Below are 23063 nucleotides of genomic sequence, written 5' to 3'. Positions count from 1 at the left end.
AATGCTCATGTGGTAGGGGGGCCCTTTTACTGCAGATATATGATAGAAATCCACAGCTACAAAATTCTAACATCAGATTCCAAAAAAAAGGCACAAAAAGTCGGGACAGATGTCCAGTTCGGCTTCAGGTGAAAGCAGCATTTAATTTTAATAAAATATGCAGACTTTGAAATGTGGGATTGAGAAAGCTCTCTGAACTCCACTCAGCATTTCATTCTGCATTCAGAGGAACATGATATTTGGAATTTCATTATATGTTCAGATGTTTCCAGCTTCCCATAAAGCTGGCACTTTTATCAGTACCATCAGTGTTCCTCTTTCAATACCATTTTTATACAACTTGGTACTGATTAAAAAGATTCTATTGAGGAGAACACAATTCTTTCTGTGAGGAACCTTCATCCCCAAACAGTGTAAGAAAGAATGGAACAATGGTGCAGTGCAATTATAGAAATAGGAGACTGTCCGCTCCATTTATATCAGTGAGTGGAACAGACACACCTCTGTGTATACTAAAATACAATTCAGCAGCCTTACAAACTGCATTATTCAAAGTATCCTTCATGAAGGGTTAGGGTGTATCTAATGAATTGACACCCGGCTGTATAGATGATTAATTTGAATATACATGCACAAAAAGGCTTTTAGGTAACAAAGAATAAAGTATTCACATGAACATTGATCTTCTCTAACTCTGTACTTTGTTACTGCGTCTGTATTTGGGTGTGTTTGAATTTGCAGCAAATGTGTAGTGAAAGTGATGATGATACCTTCTGTTAAAAATGACCATGACATTCTACTGGATTGAAAGAACATCTCCAACTCTAGAGCTTATCGCTCTTCTGGGACCCCCATTAGGTCTTGACATAAGATAAGAAAAGAGTCCATTCATGTAAGGGATGGATGCCTGAGTGATGAAAATTTCAGATAGATAGGCAGTGGAACAACTTTACAAACCACAATCACAGTTTGATAATACTAATCATCTGCCTCTTTCCCTTGAATGGCACTGATGTGTTAGAGATTTAAGGTGTGAGACAGACAGTTAAAAACTCAAGACAGTAAAAGCTAGAGAGAAACTGGAGACATGACTGAGAGTAAGGGGGAGCGAAGCTAAAGTGACAGTAAGCCAGCACTTTCTGTCTCGAAGATTTTCACACAGATTTCATAAGCTCTGCTTATCACCAGAGAGAGAAACACAGAGGATAAAAAGGGGCGCACAGATATGAAAATGCTAAAGAAACCTTTTATCTCTGGCCCCCAATTCACATTAGGCCATTACAGCGCATTTGAACTGCATTGAATTGTAACTGGTGGGGCAAAAGAGATAAGGGAGCTGCATAAGGAAATCTTAACTTGGGGGGTCCTGTGTCATATTATCAGTTGGATCCCACACTTTATAAATCTCTAAATGTTTAAAGTTCACTGAATGCAGTATTAAGTTGCGAGGTCAGCAGTAGGATAAGAAATGCGCAAACTGTGCTCTGATGGATTGTCTGTGATGGTCAGTGGGAAGGCTAAATGTTGATTTGTGAGTGACCATGCGTTTGTGTGTGTGTGTGTTTAACATACAGTATGGTACTATGTCTGGATGAAAACAAATTCCTGCTACAATAGCTAGCAGGAAAATCAATACTACTATTACATCTGCAGTCTCACATCATCTCCTCCATGCATCATCAATTAAATGTTGAATGGCAAGTCTGCCATCCCACCAGTCTAGGTGGAGCACCTCCTCCAAGGATTACGTCTCCATTTAAAGTGGCAAAACGGTAGCATAAAAGTAAGAGTTAGACAACACAAATTGTATCCTAAATTAAAACAAGATCTTCTGATAGATTTCAGCCAAAGGGGAATCCTAAAGGACCTTTATGAGACCTTTCCAAGAACCAAGCTAATGGTGACTGCAGTCTTTATTAAATTGTGAATGCAAATAACCTGCCCATCAATTTCCAATGTCTGGTGTAACATACAAATGCCACAGGATAATAATGAAAATGGCATGGTCCTGTAAAAGGACATTAAGGTATTCTAGTTCAATCTAGACAAATAATAGCAAGGAGAAACAAGAACAGTATGAAATAATGCAGACTGGATAGAACAAACAAAAACAAGACACAGGCTTGTAGGCTATGCATACTATAGCTTTTTTCACTTGCTTACTGAGATGCCCTGCTGTGAGACTGCTAATGTAACATGTCATTTTATTCTGCATCACAGATTAAGATGAGACACATAAGGGATGACAGACAGATACACACGAGGTTTACAGCCTGCTGAATATACGAAGAGAGCCCATTTTAAGGGAAGCTTTACTCTCAAGCAAGAACAGAAGCTGCACATGACAGACATTTCATTTCAGAGGCCAAAAAGTGGGGGCATTGACAGCACACATAGCCTTAAATTATGATTTTATGTGCAGAGGTAAATGTGGGTTCTAATATATAGTAATATATATATATATTTACCAGCTCACAAAGAAGAGCAGAACCATAGTCAAATGAAGTAACAAAGTACGGCTGATTGGGACAGCCAAAATATACCTAAAATAATATGTTTTCTAATACATACCATTTACCATTATTGATGTGTGCATGGATGTGGCAAAGTTTAAAGTTCAGGTAAGATGTCATATTTACTGAACTACATGGTTGGAAATATGTGTATTCCAATGGGAGTGTATGGTTCTCTTGGCTCCAACAACACAATTTGACGACGGTGGTATCACTATTGAACACTCTTCTGCTACCCCACCATGGGCACCCACACCACACACACTCTCACACACAGCAGGATAGTTGACATTGCTGCTTCGATCAATGTAGCTGACTACTGCTGGCGTCAGTACCCACAGCGTTATATGACACACTCCCACAGTGAAGAGCTTCCTATGGCGTTCCAGTCAATATGGGTTAATGGTGTAACGGACTGTTTCTCTCTTTCCTCCTCTCTCCCCGTCTCTCACCCCTTCTGCTCTCCTTAGCTCTGCTCTCCAGTACACACATGGCACAATGTAGCAGCACCTGACAATCCAAGTTGACAAATCCACCAGTAGTCCTTCCTTCCTTTAATGATTTGCTGTGCTTGCTCTAAGAAGCTTCCCTGCTGAATCCATCGGCTTTGACTACACTCGCCAACCTATTATTCTCAATGAAGGGCACACAGATACTGATAGGAGCAGGGGATAACAGGTCAATAGTGTGCAAAAATAGGCCATGCACTGTTAACAGAGAAATGCAGCAAATGTCAAGCGTAATCATAATCACTGAAATAAAACATGTTTTTTAATAATAAAAAGAAATGACATTTTATGTTATTAGCTTTTTTTAGTTGGTTCCTTCAGTCTCCTCTGAAGATATGAAGGGATTTAGTTATACTCATTTTATTCATACATACACTTGAAGTGTGTGCTCCACTTTTTTTCCTATTATATACATTAAAGCAAATTTCACATATATCATATTATGTTTATAGCAAGCCTATTAATTTTAGCCTTTTTCAATCATTTTAACTTCAAACAGCTATTATCAGTATACATTCAACCCATTTCTTCAACAAGCTAATCAAAAGGAAAAATCCAAAAGAATTCATTTTCACTGAGAATGATCGAGATGTGTTTACCTTCTAACTTTCATTCAGACAGATGGAGTCTGCCTTGCTGCTGCCAAATCTACAAGCTCAGTAGTTCACTGACCTCATGAAGGCAATTTTACTGTGTATCTATAAGTGTTGAATAGAAAACATGGCTGAACAGATTTGAGAGTCTAATGACGAGTGTGACACGTTTAGAAATGATTGAATGTGCAAGTCGGAACAGATGTTAACCAGAGGTGTTTGTAGGAGTGTTTGAAGATAACACTAGTTCGAAAACTCACAGGCTGGGTCAACTGTCAGGAAAAGCAAGAAAAAAAGATGAAAAATGAAAAGTCATCCATCTCATTGAACATTAAAATCAAAATACCGATACACACAGTCTCACAACCAGTGAGCAACAGGGGACCCCCTGTGTTGTTAATGTTCCATATCTATTATTTTTTTTCTGCTGGCATGCTCTGGTGGCATTTTCTCCACAGGAGGCCCTTTCAACAACACAAATGTATATTTTAGAATATATTAATGGCCTCGATATGGATGAAAGAAATACAGTGAAAATTACCACAAAGCCCCTTTTGAAGAGAATTTTTGTTCTGATGTTACTCAGCCTGGTGAAAGCAGTGTTGTCATTATATGTGAAAGGAAAGCATTAACCAGGAAACCCAACTAACTAATCAAAAATTCTGATCAATGATAAATTTAAATCAATCAATGAATCATTTACTAAGACTTTATGTCCAAGTATATAACACAGAATTTTTTTAGCATGTTAGTTTAACTAACATATCATTATTAGTATAGTAAACATGACTGCATGACTTTATTTCTAAACTGTATCCGTATGTTCAAATCAGCCCTCAACATATTTTGCATTCATGTCAACACGTATTTTACAGTGTAGTGCAATTTTCTGCAATGGCTATTTGCAGCCCTGTGAGATTTAGTAAGGCGAAACTCTGTGAAATAAAGACACCACTACGAAAACTATCTGGCTAGAGGCATTGAAAAAAACTCTAGATGAATAAATCTTTCTTATGTGTAACATCATGTGTGAGGACCCAAAATCCCCAAGCAGGAGGCTGCGATCTTTTTTTTTTTTTTATGCATCTTGTCCAATGGTTGGTGGCTACAGGGCTCTTGCCATAGTCTGTGCAAAGCCTTGCATCAAGTCAGCAAGATTTGGAAGCCCCTAGAAGTGTTCCTAATGGATTCTACACCAGTCTACACCACAGACAGGGAGAGAGAGCAAGCAAGAAAGAGAGAGAGAGAGAGAGAGAGAGAGAGGGGGGAGGTAGAAATGCCAACACCAAAGGGGATGAACTTCCAACAATTTTACAGATACAGACATATTCAGGCATGGGCATACACACATTACATGTTGTAATGCAGTGTAAAAGTAATACACATGGTGACATGGTGGGTATTGCCACAACAACAAGAAATGAAAAAAACAGCCAACAACACAACACAAAGGTGCCTAACACACAGGCTTCTGCATTTCCTCTCTTCTCCTTCACATATGTATGTGTCTATATCATATTGCTTTTTCAGAGTGATCCATATCTATATGGCCACCATCACAAACACACGTGACAGTACATGAGCCGGTGCATGTGCTTGTGCTCAATGTGCAGTTTCTTTTAAAGGGTTTCAAATGTAGGTTTTTATTCACAGAAGTCTCTCAACAGGAGAGGAAACTGCAGCTAGCCTAGGGACTGAAAAACGTACATTTGGCCTCTTTCTGTGCGTGTGCGCACGTATGCTGGGGAACAGTGGGTGTGTGTGTGTGGGTGGGTGGGTGGGGGGGGGGTAGACTTTGAAGATTATTTTTTTCTGGTTTGTCTTAAGTTAAAGGTGGTGGTGAGAGATTATCTGTCTCTTGCTCTCTCGCCCTCCGACACATATATAGCTTGCAGTGCATCCTGTACATAATTATTACCTATTTATAATTAATAGGGATACTTAATTAGAGCAGTTCTCTGTTATGCTTAGTCAAGATGTTAAATGAGATTTGGTAAAACATAAAGTATATGGTCATAATTACTCAATAGAAATACTAGTAATGATGTGCTTGTTTTCTATGCATCCAATATTTTTTTTTCTATTCTTTCTCTTAACCTGCGTTGTTCTATGAAAGGCTGCAAGAGCTGAAAGCCTGGACATGACCAGGAGACACACAAACATTTGCGTTCACACTGACCTGTGGCAAATTTAGAGTCACCAATTACCCAATGTAGACGGTCAGCAGGTTTGAACCTGGCAGTGCTAACTGCACATAAATACGATTCTGAACCAACAAATAGTTCTGTCAACTGTTTGTGAAAGGCATCTATAAGGTCTGGTATCCACTGAATTTTATTCTTTCAGGTAGTAGCACTTAACCATCGTTTAGGAGAAGTGATGGTAAGTGCTTCTTGTTACTAGGCAATAATTACTCTTAATAATTAACTCATTTGAGGGAAGGCAGACTTTTACTAAACTTTTGAATATTTTGAACTTTTTACCATTTACCATTAAAGGTGTAAAGCATGTCTTGGCTTTCAGCTCTAGCAGAAATGTGCACCAAGGCATGTTTCCCATTAAAAAATACATCAATGCTGTGGAGAGAGGGTTTTTCTCACAAACCAGGGCTAAATCCACATTATCAATCCAAAGCTAAGGCTGGAATTCGAACTGTAACAAAGTTTTTTTTATACTTTTATAAAAGTAATTTTGAGAGTTTATATTTACAGGGGATGCTGGATTCATGACTGATGGAACATTCAGGCCTCACAACATCACATTTAATAGATAGGTGAGTTTTCACACTTTTGCTACAATTTAGTTTCCATTAAATATAAGCTTAGAACAAAGAAATGATTTGTGGCTGAAATGACTGTGTTAACAGAGACAGGCACTCCTCTTGCCAGATCCAATGGATTCTTTGTTAATGTAATTCACTTCAAATAAACAAAAGTAAAAGAAAAAAGTGTGGGTAGAAGAGGACGACAGAGAGGAACAGAAAAAGGAAACTTATAATTTAGATAAGATATTGTCAAAAAAAAAGATATTTCGCTAATCAGCTTATGCAACAGTCAGGTTTTTCTCTTGTGTGTGTGTATTTATTCCACAGAGAAATTTGGTTTAAACCTGAAGCAGCAACAATACAAGGAGTGAATCATCAAAGATAATCACAGCACACAAAAGTGCCACTAAACAGCAAAAGTCCCTTTATACTCACAGAGTTCCTGTCTATTTATTTATTTGAATAAGCAAGTACCACTTTGAGTACCATTAGTAAATATATCCTTTGACTCTACATCAATGCAGTAAAGCCAATTGAAAGTCAATTTAGTACGATCTACAACATGTATAACACAACTATCCACTTCCTGAACTGGTGGACTGAACCTGAACCTAAACTGTTACAGTTCTATGTTGCTTTTTAGATCACAGTGAAATTGCCTATATAATATTATTATACCCATTAAATGTGATTATTATTATTATTATCAGTGTCCACTGTCTTACATTTGTAAGAGCATCAATAAACTTCAGTAATGCTCACTTGCATAAGAAGATGGCTAACCTGATAGCTGCAACTGTAAGAACTCAGGCCTGATCTCATATTTACAAACGACACAACACATGAATCCATTTTTGATGTCTGGGACATCAATACAAAAAAAAATACAAAAAACAAACACACACTTCCAATCACTCCTGAGGCAACAAACACACTTAAGGGTCCCCACAGATGTGAAACGGAACAAAGGCAGAAAAATAAGACAAAGAACTTCCTGGATAAAGCTTAATGGCTGTCAGGTTTGCTTTCAACATTAATACAAATACACATGACACATCCTGTACATGCACACACACTAATGTGAAGCAGACACACACACACACACACACTGGGGATTTAGTGTGTATATCTGGTCTCTTGAGTTTGTCTTTGATATTTAGAGTTCATGATTCATAGATGAACTGTTATACAAGCGTAATGGAACACTTTGTGTATGGGTTTGTCCGTGTGTGTGTCTGTGTGTGTGGGTGTGTGTATGCACATCTTCAAAAGGTCATGCTAAGCATTTGTCGCATCCCAACAGGCACTTAGACATGGAACGGTCTTGTACACCAAGTTCATAACACACATGTAAGACACACACACACAACAGAATGCAGCCATGAATGTTTACAGCAGGAACAGATATAAACACGCCCCTCACTGTAGAAATGACCATACAGGACATATGAATTCATGACTACTGTAGATACATATATAATGTATACATTACAGTCATCTCAATGACGAATAAACTCTGGGCTGCCAGCCAGGGTTCGCCTACACGGAACTATTAACATGAACAGTTATTCTCATCAATCAGAAGCAGCTCAGACTTTCACCTGAAGCCCAGAGAAATTTGTTATATTAGTGCTTGATCAAGAGGAGAGTTCATCAGCCTGATTCGTATCTAGGGCTTTCTAATTTGTAGTCCCAAACAACACAAAGTCACTGCTACTAAGGGATTTGATTAGGCATTGATAAAATACATAGATAAGCTAAAATCCTCCAATCAACACCACATGCAGTGGAATACTGACATTAGCTCCACTCTGATCCTCAAAGTCACTCCAAACAGCTGCAACCACTGCTGTCACTTAGATATTTGAATAAAAAAGAGTAACAATAACACCCAGTGATACATAGCATTGTGTATATGTCACATACTGTGGCATATAAATCTCACAGTTCAAGCCTAATAAATTGTTTGTACATCCTGACCAGCATTCACACATCTCACATTTGCTTACCTTCATATACGGCTTTGAAGCCCTGTGCACTCACAGCAAAGTCTGTGGTAAACCACAAGGCCAGTATGGATCCACTGCTGACTATAGGTGAGGGCAGCATGAATCCCGACAACCTGCAAACAGGAAGAAATGATCACAAATACATTTCTGCAAGACACAGCAAGACCACTGACTTCTGAAAGCAAACATCAAATCTGAGCACCTGACACATACAAATATAAGTACATGACACACATGATATATTTGTGTTCAGTGTTTTGATGCTGTGGGTAAGACTAAATCAATAAACATCCCTGCAGGTCTGAAATCAGATCCCTCCAAAGATCTGCTCTTTCTTGTTTTCCTGACTTCAGCACTGTTTAGGTTTCTCCTTCATTCTAAGCTGTCTGCCTGTCTGAAACATGACTGAGCTGCAGTGATCCGCTTTTAAAGATAACCAACCAAGCCCACACCAGTCTGAAAGTGGAACAACTGGACTTCTTTAAACTAAACGGTTCAGTTCTCATGTTCCTGATAGATCTGTAGAAAACACAGACACAGACCTGGAACCTGATCCATTGACCGTGTACTGACAAGAGTTATGGATGTGGTAAGAAGCTCAGAAGATGTTCCAAATAGACTAATCATTACCACACCACATAATGGAAAGTCTCTTCAACAGAAAATTAAGAAGTGCTCTAATAATTAAATGACCTTTTTAGCCACGCACTCTCCTCTGGTCATATGATTCAATACATCTGTCATTTAGGAGGCCTCATCAGCATGGTAAGTGGAAAATATCAGCGCACATTCTGTCTGTAATCACCTCTAACAGAAAAAACATTGCCACATTATTTGAATCCAGTGTTTGGATGATGTCATGCAGCCATGGCCTGACACGCCTGCAACATCTACTGTTGCCATTTGGCTGGCAAACCTGACCTCATATTTCATTTTCCTGGTTATGATGGTTTTAGATGTGATAGTATTTTCACATTTATATTTACATGCTATATATTCTCCATTCTTATTTTATTAATATTTTGATTTATGCTATGCAAAATGTGGAAGCCGACAGGGGTATGCAGCACCATTTTCCTTCTGAGTGTCTATGAAAATGTGAGAGCTGTAAAGCAAAGTTAAGTAGCTCTTGATATAGACTATCCAACTGAGGAGGACACTTTCAGACACAATTAGCATACCTTGTTCACAAAGTATGCAACAATGAACGAGGACGAAAAGAAATAACAGGAGAGAGAGTAATGAAGACAGAAACAGGATTCAAGAACTGATGTAATCAGAGCAGCAACAACAATGAGTCTGGGCTCTGTGTTCATTTTACACAGTTCATTTTCATCATTTAAAAGGTCAACTAGGTCCACGGAGAGGTGGGCTGGGAAGGCACACAAGAAAGGAAAAAATGAAAGTGAGAGGTTAAAACAAGGTTTGGAGAAGGAGGAAGACAGGTGGATGGACTAAACATGACAGCAATAAGAAGTAAGCCTTTTAAACAATTTAAACACTGAGCAACACAGAGGACAGTGAAACCAGAGCAGAGCAAAATGAATCATTTTAATTCTCTGGCCTTAGAGCAAGGACACAAAGGACAGACAAGAGCAGATGAAGGGAGCATACAAAAAGCAACAAACAGGAAGAGAAATGGTGGCAGGGAGGGTACAGAGGAAAGACAGGACCGAGAGGGTGACAGGGGCGTGGTAATGCAAGAGGAGGGGAGGAAGAGGGGGAGGAGGAGGAGGACCTGTTTTCACAGGTTAAAAATTACCATTAAATTCAAAGTTTGCTTAACCACAGCCATGATTTGTTATTTATGAGTGGCATTAAGGTCCTATAGTTAATTTAATGCTGTGTACTGTTTATACCAGTAGAGGGTAGGGTTTACAAAACTTATGAAACAGTGAAACCTTTGAAATAGTTGATAACAACTGATTGTATTGTAATTTCACACTTGTTTCATAAAGTCAAATATAATTCCACTTACATGTGACATAGGTCATTACAAACGAAGTAATTACCAATATGGCAATTAGCAATATGGAAGGACAATGTTATTTTTTTTCAGTCTGACACCTCCAGATAATGATGAATTTTACTATAGCTTTTATCTTCAAATGTCATGAGGAAGCCTTTATTACCACTGTTACCTGTTTGTATGACTCTCATCCTGCGGCTCAGATGCCGAGGAGCCAGAGAAGATATCACAGGAGGCTCAATAAAACGCCTCAAAAATCTGTATATCACCTCAATATCTCCGCCTGTGCTAATCAGAGCTGGAGAATACATGTGACTACAGTCCTGACCCACGTTCAGCTGCCATGAAGTGGTGGAGGGTTCTTCTGGTTTCTCTCTTGTTCCACATTTAAACTTATTAGCGAAACTAATTTAGTGTTTTTTAACTAATTTATCATTTTATGACTGTGAATTGACATTACTTTTGTTGTTTTTGTGTTTCTGTGTGCTACATGTTCTGGGAACTCACTATTTTTCTCTTCCGAAAGGGGAGAATTGCCTGGTCAGATGCTACAATAAATCACTGTGGTGACCCACAGGGAACATCACTTGCATCCACATGAATATTTCACGACTCAACAAATAAGATGTGAACAAAGAGAAAAGGGTATAACTAATTACCAGAAGCATGCTTTTGTCATGCATTTTTAATTTTATATATTGAAGTTTCAAAGCCGTTTTGCTGTGAGCCAAGGTTCAAAGATTTTAGAGAGAAGCTACGGCTTGAGGTACTGATAGCATCACAGCAGAAGTGATGAAAACAGAAGAGGTAAAAGTGGCTCTTCTGTTCTGGTGTTGACAATGATGACAATTTAAATCAAACTGGTTTATATATATGTTATGGATTGATTAGACAAATTGCATGTCACACTGCAGTATTACACGTAAGACAATGTACCGCCATAAGCAGTGTAAATATGTACCTATGGCAAAACACCGTATATAAATCCAAACACTATCTGTCAGTCTTCCCTCATGATTTGCATTTAAAATGAAGGATTGACCAGGAGCCGGATGAGAATCAATATTTGTTGTGTGTGCATACAAACGCCCAAGATTGTTAGTGAGTCAACCAGTCAGGTAATGAACAGTAATTGTCTAGCTGTCACTGCACTGATGGGCCAACATGGTTCCATATCCCTGTCTATGCCTTTGTGTGTGTCTGTCTCTCCCCCTGCTTTTCCTGCGCTCTGTCAGTCTATTTTCCTCCCAATCAGGCAAACAGACTGATCCTACGGCTGTTTGACATTTATATGAAAATAAGCGAGCCGGGTTTAGAATATTTGACTGTTTATCCAGTCGATCAACTGTCCACCCAGTCAACCAGCTTATGTAATCAGACAGCCACTCAGCGATTCCAGCCAGCCGGTCTTTACAGTCAACCAGCCAGCCAGCCAGCCAGTTTGCCTGTGTGCCTTTCTGCTGCTTCGTCCATCTGTCTGACTGCCCATCTGTATCTGCCTGCATCAGTCTATCCCTCCAACTGCCTGCCAGTCTTTCAGACAGCATGGCTCATGTTCACAGACTCTTCTAACTTCAAATAAAATCCAAATGTGCAGATTCTGTTTTGTTTGCATGATGCTGTATTGTAAATCAATGAGTCTACAGAAGAATTACAATTAACCAGTGATACAGGCTAAAGCTGGTGCATGTGAAAGAATAAACTCATGATGGCACAGAGGTGAAAAAGGAGGCACAAACAGATGGGAGCTTTTATTCAAATGAGTCAGCTCAAAGAGAGTTGTAGTATTTTGGTGAAAAATAGGTGGTTTTGCTATGAACAGATGTCTAAAAACCAGGTTAGTTTCTATCTTAACAGGGCTCTTCTATCACTGAACTGACAGGCTGAGACCATTGACTGTATTTATTATTGAAAATAGAAACTGTGCTCAGAAAAGTGCTTACTGCCCATGTGCACGCGATGTAACATTTTGCTGATTGATGCAAATCTAATTTTATAATCAAATGTGCAGTTGCAGTCATGTTACAGTGGTAGTCATTGAGGATTGTGTCGACACACACTAGACTAAAATTAGTAAAAGTAACACTTATTTAAAGTAATCCAATTTAATGTTGCCTTTCCTATCTGCATGTATACATCTAGATCAAAGCCTTATGACCTTTAGCATGTCCTTGCAGTCTTCTGGTAAATATGGCTTACAAGTGGTCCACCGAGCAGAAAATTTCAATAACTTTTAAGCTATTAGACTTGGTTCAAGCAGCTTTCCTAAGCTTTCTGCTTTTCATTCGGCCAACTCAAGAGGAATAGATTATATTCCAATGCAAAACATATACAGCATTGATGTTTGGTGTCTCGGCTCTGACCTCATCCCCACAAGGAATCAACAAGCTTTCAGTGGAGCTTTCAAATGCTATATGAGTCACATGAGTGAAGTGGCTGCAGGCATGCAGGACCAGAGTAAGCAGAGATGGCTTAAGTACATGTCATGATTGAAAGGGTGTGATTGGTATATGTTGCAGTGATAGCAGTGCACCATGTTAGTGTAGTGGCTGCCCTGTGAACTGCCTCACAGGCGTCAATTAATTCCAGGGGAATAAAGAGGAAGGAAATAACATGCTAACCTATTTCAAAACATATAACCTGTTGTTGATTGTAAATTAACCCTTATACCCTTAATCTAATTTCCCTGTGGGGATTAATACAGTTTATCTTAATCTTAATCTTAATACATACTTCCTAACTAACTAGTCCACATATGTAAACAACAGATTCAATTAATTATATATATATATATATATATATATATATATATATATATATATATATATAAAATATTCATCCTCATCATAAAGTCATCTGTATTACAGGGTGGTTCTTATGGAAATATACATATTTGCATAAGTAAGTGATCAGAGTCAAGGAACAAAGTAATTGTTTTCAGTTTACCTAATAAATAAAAATCAGAATTTGGCTATTATGGGGATGAATTCTGACTAAATGGAAAATTTAGATGCACCAATTAGCTTCAAATATTCTCATCCTCTATCAGGATTTGTGCCTCTATCTATTTATATATTATATATATTTGCTTTGCACCCAAATGTTCAGATATACAACAATAGAGAGCACGCATTTTTTTTTAGTATACATTGATTGAACAATTATTATTGAACAATAATTTACATCCTGACCTCTCCTCCCTTTATAAATGTAATAATGATAGTGATCAGTACTAACCATGCTGTTTTCAGGCAGTGACACCCTGTGGATTATATTATCACACAGGAGGCCACATTCAAAAAGAATGCACAAGGAAATATTGCTGTTGTTGAAACCTCAGCAAGTCCTGACATGTGAAGTGAAGAAGAGGCTTATGAATAACGATTATGATTGTTCTAACAGAGACACTTGACCCCTGAATGCTCTCGAGCTGGAACGATAGATGGCTGTGACAGAAAGAATGTCAGACCTAAATGAAGAGCGGACACACAGATAAGATCTCAACAGACTCTTGTACCAAAAACTTTTATCCTGTTACTACATTGTGTTAGTGTGTTTGCTGAAAGACCTTCAGAAAACTGTTCAACCACCAAACTTATGCATAATATGAGCACAGCATAAATCCAGAACCTTTAGAGCGATAGAACCCATAAAGAGTCTACTCTTCAAATGTAAAACAATACACTTGAAAAAATGAACAGCTCTCTTGCCAGACTTTTCTGAGAGATAGCAGCAATTTATGTGTTTGGTTCCTCATATATCTACTGACTCTGAAAACAATCTGTCACACACAAGACTAGAGACAAGACCAATGTAAACCCATAAAACAAATATTACTATTTTCTACCATAGTCTTACAAAAGATTTGGCTTCTACTTGCCAACAATAGATACGCCCCACACTTGTACAGTAGATGTATGTCCTTGGCTGAAACTATTTGTTTCAACCTGTCTTTCTAGGACAGAATCCATTTTTTCCACCATGTCTGGTGGAACACTAGTCTATCAGTGACAACAGCTCAGAGTAAATGGATAGGCTGGAAGCGCCTATTGTGGAAAAAGAGACTGAAGGAGAGAGAGAGAGAGAGAGAGAGAAAAGTAAGCAAATATTTGAAGAAACCTTGAAGAGAGATTTGAACACATTAAAACAATAAATACTTCAATATTTCAAAGTTGGAAGATTTGTGCTCACAAAGAAAAACAGCGAGACTTAAAAAGCGGAGAACAGAGTGAAGAGGAGAGGCTTTCTGGTACATGACAGCCTTGGTGGCGGTGACAGTGTGTTTAAAACTGTGTATAAATCTGGAAAGAGTAGTGGTTTAAATCTCTGGCAACAGCACAGTGAATTTTTGGAAAGTTGTAAAGCCAGATAGTGTTACACAAAACACCCAGGGCTTCCTTTCTCTCCTAGTGCTGCTGAAGATAAAAGTGGGAGGGGGGGTGATGGCCGTAGGCAAGATAGGCATTTTCCTTTTTCTAGTTTCTCTGTGTTAACACACATTACTCTCGTCAACTAAAATCCCTGTAACTCCAACTTTCAAACCCCACAGGATGACTTTTTAACAAAAGAACAAGCCCCAACCAGAAGAAGGAGGGGGAGAAAAAAAAAAGATTAGGTTAGAGATTTGAGATTTGAACCCCACAGTATCAACATGAAAACATGTTAATATGGTGAATGTCTTACTTTCTACTGTGTTGCTCTGATTGAAGACATTAAATTGCATTTATGGCTAATTAGTTCTCTGGATTACTGCAGACCTCTGGCTATGGATCATTTTGACAGTCTACCCAGGGCTAGCGACTGTAGCCTTAAGCAAACTCTTTTTAAAACTGTACTTTTAAAGACTGAGTTGTAAACATAAATTAAGAGAAGGGAAGCAGCCCATTCTCACCAGAGAACACAACAATAAGTGTTAACTTTCTCTGGCAATTAACTATGTGCCTTACTGTACATACTTCCTGCAAATGTCATACTCTGCTAGCCAAGACAAATAGAAGAAGTTTACCTTGTGACATGTGTGAGAGAAATAACCTTAAATAACCTTTTCCTGAACAATGCAGTCAGGCACGGCAAGTTTGGAGAAAGTTTGGAGGCTGCCTCATCTGATTTTGGCACAGCTAAACAACCATACTCGTTGCTTTGGGAATTATGTGTGAAGATGTGTTGAGAGAAGTTGGATTTGTTTTCACAGGTCTGAGCACATCTCATGCAGTCAAACAGAGACAAACAGATCTTATTCTGAAGAAGAATTACAGTTTTTTTGCCTCTGGGACTGCAGTTACCCACTGAGATACATACACTTATTCTCTCTCACACACACACACACAGGAAGAACGAGGTATACATCAGATCACTCAGAGTGATGTGAACAGCACTGCAGCAGTGTTGAGCAGTTCGGCACGCTGCTCAAGGGTACTTTGGCAGTGGGTGGCGCTTGATGTGAATGATAACAGAGTAAGAACCCCACTGGTTCTCTAGTGTCCTCAAGCAAAACCTTGCTGTGCAATTCCCTTATATTTAAACCCAACCCAACCTGAACCCCATATTTTCTGTCTGTCAGCCTGTCAAGAAGTACTGTCGATGGTGTCTGTGTGTGTCTGCGTGTGTGTGGGTGACAAAGGGAAACATTCGTCACTCATATTAAACATTAACAACACAGTGCTGCGCATAGTTCATTTAACCTGCATCAAAACTACATTTGACACCAAGGAGGGATCTTTAACATCAAACTCCACTTCAAAATAATCAACAAGTCTTCAACATTAGCATTTAATTACAGGTTTGCTGACACTGGACTGAAGTAGTGTTTATCAAGAGTGGAACCTAAAAGTCTGATATTTTCCTTTGCTTTGAACTTTCTTGTCAGACAATATTAAAGTTCCACACTTCCTGTGATTTACCATGTGCAGATTTTAAAAGATTAAAATTATGAAAAATAGAGTTTATGGTTTGAACAAATCACACCTTTCTTAAAAAAATAAATGCTTACAGAGTTTAATCTTTGCTTGACTTGTCACACAATGGGTTAAAACTATATTCTAAAAATGCAAATTGCTTTACATTTTTTTGGGCAAAAGTCACCATAATTTTAGGTCACAATAGATACAGAAATGCTCCATAAAAATCCCATAGGGACCAATTTGTCTGAGCTGTGGTAAGGAACAGCGGCGGTGAGTAGGCAGCTGGCACGCAGCCACATTTCACTAGATTGTAGACCTGTGTTTTTCTAACTGTGAATGTGGTCCTAACACGGGTCACTGTTTGCTTCAAGTGGAAGATGATTTTTATTGAATGTGAATAATAGGTAGAAACACTGAGGTTGTGTGTGATAAAAGCACAGATTTAATCCAAGATTCTAAGACATATAACATGTAGTCAATGAACCTTAAATGGAAAAACTCTCTTTCTACTAAAGAAATGTTTCAAACAAGGTCTTGTTGTTGAAAGGGGTGAGTAATAGCAACAGAAACACTGTAATTGAACTGAAAGCTGGTTTTGTCCAGTTTCTGCCAAGCAAACATTGGTCCAATGTGCCGTGGTCCAGTGCTCCAAAACCCACTGTGGCATTTCAAATCATTATGATTTGGAGGCCCAAATGTGGCAACAAAGGTTTAACTGCCCTTTATAAAGGCCCATTCTGCCTAGCAGCAGCAGCAGCAAAGGTTTGTGGGTATGCAGACTGCTGGCTGTGAGCCAAGTCTCTGGGTCCTTCACACTAAAGCACCTTCTCTTTCTGTCTCACACTTCACAGACAAAACTTTGTCTCTAGGTCTGTACAGGCATAGTGCCGATCACACTTTTTCTACCTGCTGAACCTCATATAGTACAGCAAAAACAACATAATATAACATCTGTAGGTCAGAACACCTGATATTTACAAAATAACACAAAACTCCATCTGTAAATACCGAACAAACTGTAAAACAAACAAACAAACTAAATTCATAACAGGAGATCACACTTGTCTCACCACACACTACATTAAATGATAAACAGAATTGTTTTAGGCAGGCATGCTGTTTGCCATGCAAGAGTCTCTCAGACAAAAAGTCCCATTGCATGTACATGAATCAGTCAGTGCTGCTCAGCAGTGGCAGATAACTAAAAAGAAAACTGGCCCAAAGCCTGACATTGGCTTATTTCCATTCGTAATGTGGGACACTTGGAACAAAAAAGCTAAAAGTGTTGAATGTGAGTTATGGATATGCGCCAAACATAGGGGCTCTTGGCAAACCTGCTTATCCATTTGAGAGTAAAAAAAAAATCTTGATTAAATAATCAAGATTATGGAGATGTATGTCCCATGGTGTTTAAGAGGAAAAACTGCCAAACAAAAGTGTGTTGTGTTGTTTATTGTGTTTATATTGTAGCAAATCTTAAAAAGGCTATATTGATCTGTTTATTCAGTGTCTGTTCTTGGTTCTTAATCTTCTGCACCTCCTTCCATGCAGTCACCTACGTGGCTGATTTGTGTGACTACACAACCAAAGTTTGTAATATCTTTACTTTTCAACTGAGTGCAGTAAAAGTTTAATAATAACGTCATGCACTGTGCTGACACATCAAACATTCGCTTACACACATTCTGCTGTTTACGATTTAGTTGTTGAGACCAATACCAAACGCCTCCATCATTAAACTCTCATTCAGATTGTGAAACATCTTTAATGATCAGACAACATTTGTATCTGTAAACACAGAACACATTTTGATATTTGGTCCACAGTAAAGACTAAAAAAAAAAAAACTTTATATGTTTACAGTGGCTGTACTTAAGATATATTTTTGTACCCTCACAAGCACGCACATACACTAACACTGACACAAACACAGCAAGACTCTTCAACATTGTCTCCACACACACACACTGCTGCATCAGTTTCACAATGTTAGTCTCCCACAGAGATTGGTCATAACTAGCTTTGGGAGCCAAATAGACAAAATACACACACACACACACACACACTGTACATGCACATACACAAAGGGGAATATAGACACACACACACCATCATACAAAACTAGTCAAGGCAAACAAAGGGACCTGCTGAGAACATGGCTCACTGAGAGTGTACACACGGGTACTCGACATATAACATGGTTAACCCAGACAAACTATGTCACACAGGCACACATGCACACAAACACAAACAATCTGTGAAGTTGATCAAATGAGTCAAGCAGCTGTGGTACATGGACACACATGTAACCTCACAAGACGTTTTCATAGGCAAGGATTCTACTGCTGCTAGTGAGAAACAATAAAATATGTATGGAAGATACACTCTGACTCACTGTCTGGACATATGTGTGTGTATGTGTGTGTGTGTGTGTGTGCTCGTGCATGCCCCATACTATGTATTGTCCTTTCATGTGCGCACATATTGGCCTTGTTTTTTATGAGTGTTTGTGTGTCGTGTATGTGTATTGTTTTGTGAGTGTGAATGTGTGAGTGTGAATGTGTGTGTTTGACCACATTGAAAAGCGTATAATCCGGCGCTATGGGCTATATCAACAGAGAAAACCACTGGGCTAAAGTAGGCCAAGCTTCCCTTTAAAACACATACACACACACACACATACAGATAGAAGCACGCACAGCTAACACAAACACCACATCACCAATCCACTGTGGGGGAGAAAAGCATTATTTGACAAACCATTAAAACTGATTCTCTATGCTTCTGAGAGACTGTGAGAGAGGGAAGGGGAGAAAAGGAGAAGGGGGGGGGATCAGAGAGAGGAAGAGAGAATTAGGAGACCCCTCCACCCACACAGCCTACTCCATTTCCTCTTCCGCACACTGTCTCTATCACCGTCACATGCCCCCACCATCTCTGTCAGGTTTGTTTAGAAGCACATGACATGTGTCCTCTGCGTGCCTGTGTGTGTGGGTGTCTGAGTGCGGTAAATGAAAGATTTCTGACAAGGTGTGAACATTAAAAGCTTCTACAGTCACATCCACCCACAGGCCTGAGGGAAGGACACCTTCACACACTTCTTGCTGCACATGTGCATATGAGCATAATTTTCCACAGACAAACACACAGATGGGCTGTCATGAGTCTTATACTTCCTGCAGATATTGAACTAATAATCCCACTGCCGACAACTGGAAAACTATCAATTGAATATTAAATCAATAAAAAAACACTAATGGTGCATTCTACTTACACCAAAGTGAGCACACACAATATGGTCTGATTACCTATTAGGTATGTGAGAAAACGTGTGAAAAACTACAAGACAGAAAGAATCTGTGGCTCAGGTTGCAAAAAGTAGCAGAAGTTTGTCAGAAAACATGTTCACCTGTGCAGAAAATGTCATACATGTGTTGCTACCGTTGATAAATACCAGATATTTGGCCTGTGAATTAAAGTTGATTTTACCCTTTCCTAATCATGACAGAAGCCAGATGTTAGTAAGCGTGTTTATCACCCAGACTTTAGTAGAGGACCTTTTTTCCCATTCCTCTGGTCTTTACAGGGAGGTGACAGTGACTTTTTCCCCCACTGTGTGACCACACTGTGTCTACACCTGCTACAGTGTCTCTGTCTCTGTCTGACCTTGTCTCAACATCTCTTCAACAGCTTCAGGAAATTAAAATGATTTAATTAGTATTGAGAAAAACTACTAATAAAAAAAAATAGGAATAAAATCACCACGCCTGGTAACAAAGAATTCTGAATTTTGGCTGCAATTATAACTCAGCATTCAGAGCGGAGCACTTAATCTGTAATTAGACCACTGTTGACACTGTTATGTGATTGTTGTATTTATACTTGTTGGGGTAAAGAAAATCTATGCCTCATTTATAGCAATTGCAGAACAAAGCGTACGTGTCTGCATGCAATCTTGCAATCTACCATTATTGTATCGACATATCCTCCCTGTGTGTGGCTCTCTTGGATTTAGCAATTTATTGTGTTGCCAATCAGAATTTGAGGGCTAAATGTAACTAAAGACAGTAGCAGTAAAACAAAAAGACGTAAAATTAACAGTGAAATAAAACATGCCGGTTCCTGCTGAACTCAGTCTCCGGGCTATAAAACATGAGTGACATGAGAGAGATTCTCCTCCTCCACACCCTTACTCATCCTCGTTTGATTGATTGCCACCCTTCGGTTGCAGCTGTAATCCGTCACTGTGCTTTCCAGTCCAAGAGCCGCTGGACAGGTGAGATTCCGGCATCTCGAGGGGCTTAAATTTCTCATATTTTAAGCACCAAGCATTTTTGCATTTTGTGCTTTTTCATTGCACTGTCAATTGATTGTCACTATTGACAGCAAGTAAATTACCAGTGACTTCCATCATGACACATTTCATTTGCATATTCATTTGGTAATCAGATAATCATCATATAACAGCTTCATCACTCATTGAATCCAGCCCTGATGGAGGGATTTTACACGCATCTATTCAACCATTGCTTTTGTTTTTGCCCTTCACTGTGTAAAAAGTCAAAATAACAGTCCAGTGTAAAAGCCTTACATAAGATATCTAAGACTTTTACTGTTAAAATCTTGAGGAAAAAAATTAAATAAAATTACATATTCATAGATTCAGAATTATTCAAGGTTTGACAAAAAAATGTTTTTGAGTGGTAACAATAAGGAGAAAAAATATCAGAATATTATACATGAAATTGATTATTCCAAGTGTATTTTATCTGCTATAAAAACGTCTGATGTGAGTGTATGTGGCTAGGGGCACAGATGGTGTATTAAAAGTTGGTATTTTTTGTGCTAAAACAAAGACTGTAAAAGAAGCAGTTTCAACACCTGCCAATGTAAACAATAAGTGCGTTTATGCTCAGGGAGGAAAAGACTTCCTTATTGCTGTTTTAAACTATTCAAAGTAACCCAGCGTCAAAACGACAAAAGGTTGAATGCACAAAAGACTTCGGTGAAATGACTGTTTCTCAAGCTGTGACAAAGGCTGCAATGAGAAATTAGCTCTGCTTGGAGCATAACAACGATTCAACATTAGTCAGTGTTGTTGTGATTCAGGCGTTCAGACCTTAAAAATGACTCAGTCAAATCCTACGCACAGAGTGTTTAGAATGTACCACTGATAGTTGGGACTAAAGAATCTATCTGTCTATCTATCTAGCAGCAGAAGTGATTAGATCATTTTCAGATTTGATCATATTTTGTAGGGATTTATTTGGATAAAAATGTCATTGCCAGTTTTCTCTGTTCTCTCCTCCACGTAAATCACCTTCACTTCTCCTTTTTTCATCTTCTCTCCCTTAACTTGGTCTTATAGCATCTCTGCTTCCTCTTCCTGTACACACATTTCTTGAGTTGAGTGAGAGCATGAGTACAATAAGTGTGTCCACACACACACACTTTTGCATTAATTTGGACTTTAACTCCTGCCACAAGCTTTTCCCCAAGCTTAAAACTGAATGCATGTGTTCTGTACTGTACCAATGCCAGGTGCATGCCAAGTACCAAACTCCAGGGCTTAAACATTTAGCCAATGTCCAAGTGCCAACAAACGCAGTTCCTCAATTGGCTACTTGAGGCTGGCTCAAAAAATGTTTCAACCCCCATGTTAAAATGTCCAACTCAGAAATAAACATGTTTAGAGCCTGGTGCCACTGTACAAGGGGCACATTTTTTATGTAACACTAGGAGTGGGCGATATGCCGCGAGAATAAAATCCACATGGTGAAAATGGACTAACTTGCACTAATGGCTTGGGGTTATGTGCAACACATTAGTGCATGTGTGAAGCTCACATCAATAACTGCAATGGTGGAGGGTGGTGAAACGGAGGAGCTCATCCCTAACCCTAACCAAGCGGCAACCTTCGGGGCTCAGACTTGAAGCCCATGCGGAAGTGTCAAAACTTCTCCTTCATGCTGCAACCGCTGGGGGCTGGCCCCAGAAGAGTCATTTCCCATAGATTCACAGGGCCTCCCACCGAGCCTCAAAATGGCTCTTCAGAACCAATCGGGTGATGTCACAGAAGCTCTGTCCATAGTTTTTACTGTCAATGACCCTAACCCAAAAAGTTTCTGGGTACTTATTCCGTGAGTGTTTTAAATAAATGCCGGATCTCCTTTCACATTTCAAACTTGGCTGATAGTGTCATATAGTTATCGGCTGTATTGCAGAAATTATCAGGATGAAAATTTTAGCCATCCATAACACATGCTTTAAAACATACAGTGGCATCAATCAGTTATCACTTGGATACTCGTAGTGGCTGCCTATGCACCACGTGCCTGACTGAGCTGCCTCTTTTTTTTTTTTTTAGACCACCACAGTGAGCTCCAGATCCATTCTTCAGGTAACATGTGGGTGACAGCTCTGAGGGTTTGTACAGATAATGTGTACCTTTTCTTAAATGCTGCTGATACAGACTGCTATGAGTGGAAAATAAAAGAGAGGAAATTATTATTATTATATTGTCAGCTGTCTTTTGCCCAAACCACAAATTAAGTGTAACATTATAAACACAAGTATGCGGGGAATATAATTAAAGCAGCCTGATCACGTATGATCCAGCTGTAGCAGTGATGTTATGGGATCTGCATATCTTAAAAAAAACAATCTATTTTGCTGATTGTGATGGTACAGCAGGCCAACACACAGATATGCACATATTTTTAATTGAACTTTACCTGTTATTATAAAGTCTCTTATAGCAAATCAATAAATGTGTTTTTGTGTTAGAAGTCAAAGGTTAGAGAGAT

At 38.9% G+C, this 23063-nt stretch overlaps 1 protein-coding gene across 1 annotated transcript in view; it reads right to left on the bottom strand.

The window, feature by feature from the left end:
• Positions 1-23063, bottom strand: part of LOC114433624 (CUB and sushi domain-containing protein 1-like) — a 219612-nt gene that overhangs the window by 179597 nt on the left and 16952 nt on the right. The window contains exon 3 of the mRNA XM_028402269.1: positions 8389-8501. Coding sequence (XP_028258070.1) covers positions 8389-8501 — 113 coding nt within the window. The remainder of the gene's footprint in view (positions 1-8388; positions 8502-23063) is intronic.

The sequence above is a fragment of the Parambassis ranga genome, chromosome 3 (assembly GCF_900634625.1).
Source record: "Parambassis ranga chromosome 3, fParRan2.1, whole genome shotgun sequence".
In the NCBI taxonomy this organism is placed as follows: domain Eukaryota; kingdom Metazoa; phylum Chordata; class Actinopteri; family Ambassidae; genus Parambassis; species Parambassis ranga.
This window is presented reverse-complemented; position numbering and strand designations above follow the sequence as displayed.